We start from the raw sequence: 6,043 nt of genomic DNA on the forward strand, positions 1-6,043 counted from the left end.
CCTTTTCGTCTTACGGATACTCATGTACGAGTTCCAAGTTCCATGGGCAAACAGCAAACAAGCGCTCATTCCACAACCACGGAACGAGTGCTCAAGTCCCAGCTACACACTGAGTGAGCATGATACTGATATACTCGAAATGGATACGCTATCATTATTTTCTAGTCCAGGTTGTAAGTAAAAATACTCTAGGCAAAGGACAACTTTACTCTAGTTTTTGTCCAATCCGCCCAGCCACTCGGATTTGAAGGGTTTAGTGAAGATGTCGCGCTTGAGGGTTGAATATGGGAATGTGGATTTCCAGCTTAATGTGCTGTTTTTTGAGAACCCATTTGAAGTAAAATGAAAATGAACAGTACGACCATCATTCAGGCGAAATGAACAGACGAGCAGCGGAAAAGAGCAGGACACCATTATTAATCCAGTCACACAATGTGTCCCAAAGGACTTGGCACAAGTACCAACAACGAACGAGCTCTCAACCAGACAACAAGGAAGCAATGGATGGCAGTAAGGCAGTTCATTGCGAAAAGCCTCTTCGAGCGAACTTTTTTTGGCCTGATTTTAAAGCCATTATTCGAGAACTTCCTTGTCTTATCCTTCTTGCCCCTTGATCAATCCGATCCAGATCGGACAGAACAAAAGAAGTGGCTCACACAGAGAAATTTGATCATGTCGTTTCTTGTATGGCCTGTCTTCATTGTATGTAAGTAAGAAGAAAAACAACGCTTAAAAGTTCATTGCTAACAACGTTCCAAAGCTTATCCGAAGATTTAACATCGGGGAAGGACGTTCAAGCGGTGGAAATCCAAGACTTCTTCGTCGAGGGAGTCAGTGCGACCGGCAAAGTTTACCCCAGGAATGTCATTGATGCCACAAATGGACAAGCAACTGTGGAGCTTCATTATGCTTTCACTTTGGATTCTGCCGAGAAGTTGACCAACGCATCCATCTACATTAACGATGAGTAACTAATATAATCATGATACTCCCTTGGCTTTGAAAACGATGGACCTTTTTCGATCAGTGTCATTTTCTTCCTAGGGAGGCCATCAAAATTTGGTATAATATTACGACTCCGGTCGGTAAGTACTTAGATAACATTTACTACGTTGCATTGCAGTAGAGACACGAATACTTCTCATTTAGAAAAACTGAAAATAATTCGTTTTAGGGGGACTTCTTTTCCCCTTCTTGGAATGAAGTACCACGCAGTAATGAATGAAAATTTGAACAATTTGTGAACAATTTTGGGATCCAACGGTTAGAGTCATAGAAATTATTCGAATCTAATCAGTACTCCACGCCTCATCCCAATCTGCTCTGGATCTGATTGATTTGAAGTTTTGTTCAAGAGCTTGTGCAACTCGGATGTCAAAGCCTCTAATAGATTAACACCCTTCGTTTTCTCCGGAATATTACTGAAAAACAAAGTTGATTTATAATCAAAAGAAGCGCATCGAATGCTCAGTTTCACATATTTCACGTTGATTCCGAACGTTTTAGGTTTTCATGAAATAAAATATTTGTAGTAGGGAGCAGCTTGAATCCGAGCATGCAGAAATAACTTTTAATCATCCAGACATTTCCACTTTGCCATGGTGAATAAGTAAACAAATGTAAACATTGCTTTGCATACGTACGGGAGGTTACTTATCCATTCTACTCTTTTGTATTCATTGTTTACTATTCGGTGCGCTTTACACGCCCCAAAACCATACATACCATGAGTTGTTGTATTTAGCATTTGATTTGCGAGGGCAAGGACACAATCGATTTGATGCTTTTGCCAATTTATTGATCTTGGAGAAAAGAGTTCTGGAAATATAAAATGAGAATGTCTGATTTGCCAACGAACATTTGGACTTATGACGGCAAACACAATGATGGTGTTGAACTCTTTGTCTTTCAATCAAAAGGTATGATTGGATATAATAATTGTTAACGTGAGGGCGTCTTTCGCTTGCTATAGCTAAAACGTTCCATAATATTATTATTAAGAGGCATTGAATGAAAAACGAGATAAACTTTGATTTAAACCGTCAATGTTCGAGCTACCTTTGGATAATATAAAATGTATATGTCATAATGGAAGGGTGTAAAAGTCTAGAGTTGTACTTGAAAAAAACGAATTATTTCTTAAATCATCGGTTATCGACTACAATTGTTTTAAAATCACAAAAATGGTTCTGAAGTAAGCTTGAAGTACATTTTAGTTGCACTCATGACGGGATTCCCAACAAGCCATAGCAAAGAGTTAATAAGGTCAAACGCTGTGAGCATTCAGTTCATTAGTTGAAAGTGACCTTACTTAAACCACATAAAACTCATGCTGAAATAGAATTACCAAGAACCAAGGCAGGAGGAGTACTGTAGAAGGTTTAGAAAAGCCACAATCCGTAAGAAGAAACTTAAACGCTAACTTTTGAAATCGTATTTACAAGAAACAACTATTTTTCCAGCTTTTCCACCTCTTGAAGGCTTTGGTCGAGATATGGGATGGAAATACAACAAAAACGGGGCAGGAGTCATTGTTATTTCTTATCCAAAGCCATTTCTCCACGGTCAATACAAATTGGAAGTCAATGCCTTGAATATGGACACCCAAGAGCCATGGATCACCAGAAAAATAATCTTTGTGAAATATTTCAGTAACTGAGATTCATTCAGCTTGGTTTATTACAGTTTTGATTGTGATACATGGCAATTTGTTCCAGGCAACTGTACTAGGCTGGATGGAATAGCTCAGATCATCTCACCGTGCACGTTTGATTTGAAGTTAAAGTGCGATCATCCAGTGTACCCACTTTCGAACTTTAAGGCCTTGATGTATTTGACCTCAGGGTCAGATAATACATTTGCCATGATTATCCCCGTGGATGCAGTTACATTGAGGGAAAGAGATGATGACCGATATGATGCCACGGTGGCTTATCAACATCAACTATCGAAATATGCACCACTGGATTTGGTTTTTAGGAGCGAACTGTACCAAGAAGATAAAATTGAAAACTTTATTGTCCAACCATTAATCAAAGGAGGTAAGGAGAATTAATAGTTCGAGAAAAATGGGAATAGCCATCAGTGTTTTTTTTTTTCTCCAATACCTGATTACGTGAAGTCCTAAACGTTTCCATCAATTCAGTGAATAGAAGTAACTACAAATTGATAGTCATTTCAAACGAAACAAGGGATTGAATGTGATTCAATTACGGAATGAAAGTTATTTTAATTGCTAATATTTTAAAAGAAATTAACACAAGTCCAATTTACACGTGTGTGGCATTTGAACAAGTTTATGTTCCTAGCACTAAAGTGGTAAACTTTTATATCATTAGAGTGCATTTTCTCAGTTTTTGCGAATCAGTCTCTAACAAATCTAATGTATATTGCGTTGATGCCTAATGTAAAGTGTTTGAGTTATGTTACTACGGTCATTCAAAATCTTTTTACTAATATACCTCTAATGTTTTTCTTCTAAACTGTGCGCTAACCCCTTTTTTAGCCTCTTGTAACGGGGAAGGATCCTCGCCAGATCCAACAGCCTATCAGTTCTTGGTACCAGTCACCTTCTATCCAACACAGACGGAATTTACTGCGGAATCATTTAAAACAATCACGAAACCTGGGACCCCCGAATTGCCGGACAATTATTCGTCTACATCAACTCCACTATCCCTGACCACCTCTACGACGAATGATCCTGTTTCAGAATCAAGTGGATCTTCACACGGTGTTTCTGTCAGTTCCAGACCAGTCTTGATAAGGACTTCTGCACTGTGTTTTATCGTGGCTCACCTGAGTGCAAATCGAGCTCAAGTATAGGCGCCATATATTAGACGGAAATGTAGAGATTTGTCACGTGTAAGCTCTGAATTGAGACCATTTTTATGGCCTTTCTTTATTTGAAAAAGTGCCATCCTCGTCCACAAAGCATTTCCAAACAATATAACAACAACAGGCACTGCTACCACTTGAACAAGTGTAACTACAACATGAATCTTGTGATGTGAGGAGCTCATCCAATTTTGGTTGCAGCCCCTCGCTTCGAACTCTATGAAGGGTACTTGTACTCTAGTATACTGTAGAATGTATGTACAATACATGCGTGACACCGACAACATTAGGCAGTTGCTCCAAAGACACAACTTATACTTAGGATGGTGCACCCACCACAATAGGTGCTCCATCAGTAAATCTTCTTATATGTATGGGGTGTATACCTTTTGAGCAAAAAAGAGATAACCTTCCCGTGCCATAATGGCGGCCATTCTTCAATTTTGAAAGTCAAGAGCCTTTTCTTCCAACTCCGGGAAGAAACTCGTTATTTCATACGTGCTTCAGATTTGCTGGAACACTCGGGGAACCACCCTGGAAAATGGACAGTTGGTGGGAACAGTAGAGAGAGCAACGAAGGTGCCCTTATCAACCGTTTATAGTCATGGAACCTGGAGCGACAAAATATGCGGCTTTGCCAGATATTGGTTGGAACGCCAAAGAGATTTCCACAGTGGGATGATTCGCTAGATCTAGATTTGTTACTGAGTCATAACGGATATGGCATAAAATCGGGCATTTTCAGCGTTATGGCAGATGGGAACACCTCTTTCACCTCTGATTGAGAATTATTTCCTTGTTTCCTGCGAGACCAAGAGGGGACAAAACTCTAACATTTCGAAATGCCACTTCACAAGTAGGGTCACGCTAGGAATGAAGTCTTGGGAAGTTTGGCTTCAATTGAGCTTTCAAACCTGAAATGGGCATTTATTCCTTGACAACCAACCTTTTCATTTTTGTGGAATGGCATTTCAAGCAATATCAGCAGAACAATTTATTTACTGTAAAAGCATGGAGAAATTTTCCAGACACCGAGAATTTATATACTAGTAACCTCTCTACAATCAGTGTCTCCATGCCTGTCCAACGTTTTGGCGCATATTTCTTGTTTTTGCTTTATGCATATTTTTTTGACTTGTCATGTTATGGCACCTTGAGCAAAATAATGTCGTATTAAAATGCCTTGGCATCATTTTTAAATTGAATTGTATTTTGGGAACTATTTTGCAATTGAAGAATTGGAAAAACTAGACGAGTCTCAATCATGGTATTTACTACAGCGATCCTGGTGTAGCTTGGTCAGCCTAACCCTTGAAAGTCCGAGCCAGTACTTAACATGTCCCTATTACTAAAATTTAATCATAGGTGGACTTGCTTCTCCTGTCAGTCCTCTTCAAATCTAGGTTGAAATATTTGATTTTGTCTTACTTTCCATGAACATAAAAGGTTGCTAACCTATCCCGTTTACGAAGCAACTAAATACCGATATTTTACGCAATGCTGCAAAGTATACAAATCGAACATGAGCCCAAGATCGAACAAAAAAACACAATTCTGCCCAATGAGTGACTTTCTTTAGTACAAAAACACTTTTGTGTGCGCTATCCCACCCATATAATACACAGTAACTTTGGTTTGAAATAGGCCAAGCATGAAATTAACATGACATATAAAAAACGAAATACCACATTCACGCCCTTTAGGAGATCTGGGACTTACAAGTCCCATTTAGCTGTAGACCTTTGGCAAAGATAGGGAGTGACTGTTTGTTTTCGGGAATGTTTGAGCATAAGCGTGCGCAATCGGACTCAGTGGAACTCATAGCTCTTGCTCGAATGGCCGACATGGGACCACGATCCAATTCCGGACAGCAACTTGAACGGGTGATGAAAACTTCATTTGGACCAAAATTGCATGCAAATGTCGGCCGAATCCCCGAGTATCCCGGGCTCTAAATCACTCTCCACCCGAGCCTGAGGTCGTCATAGTGCACAATTTCTCTCATCATATCAATTACCCGGACTCGGAGCATGTGGATCGAGCAGCTATGGAACCCGTGTGTGAAATGAATACCTCGATTCACACGAGGGGCACAAATGGTCCAAAGCCATTTTGAGAGCGATAACGTCTTTTCCCTCAATCTCTATTAAACAGAATCTGAGGTGATTCCAAAGGTTATATATCTGGACCCCTTTGCACTTTGTGA

General features: G+C 39.7%; 1 protein-coding gene across 1 annotated transcript; it reads left to right on the forward strand.

Annotated features, from left to right (window-relative positions):
• The first annotated feature begins 713 nt into the window (after nt 1-713).
• On the forward strand, nt 714-3,964 carry LOC131888739 (uncharacterized). Its single transcript, XM_059237665.1, has 5 exons — nt 714-967; nt 1,045-1,085; nt 2,463-2,651; nt 2,718-3,041; nt 3,506-3,964. The coding sequence occupies exons 3-5, from the start codon at nt 2,495-2,497 to the stop codon at nt 3,823-3,825; spliced, it is 801 nt and encodes a 266-aa protein (XP_059093648.1). The 5' UTR covers nt 714-967; nt 1,045-1,085; nt 2,463-2,494; the 3' UTR covers nt 3,826-3,964.
• Nucleotides 3,965-6,043: the final 2,079 nt, after the last annotated feature.

Source organism: Tigriopus californicus, chromosome 10, assembly GCF_007210705.1.
Source record: "Tigriopus californicus strain San Diego chromosome 10, Tcal_SD_v2.1, whole genome shotgun sequence".
Classification (NCBI taxonomy): domain Eukaryota; kingdom Metazoa; phylum Arthropoda; class Copepoda; order Harpacticoida; family Harpacticidae; genus Tigriopus; species Tigriopus californicus.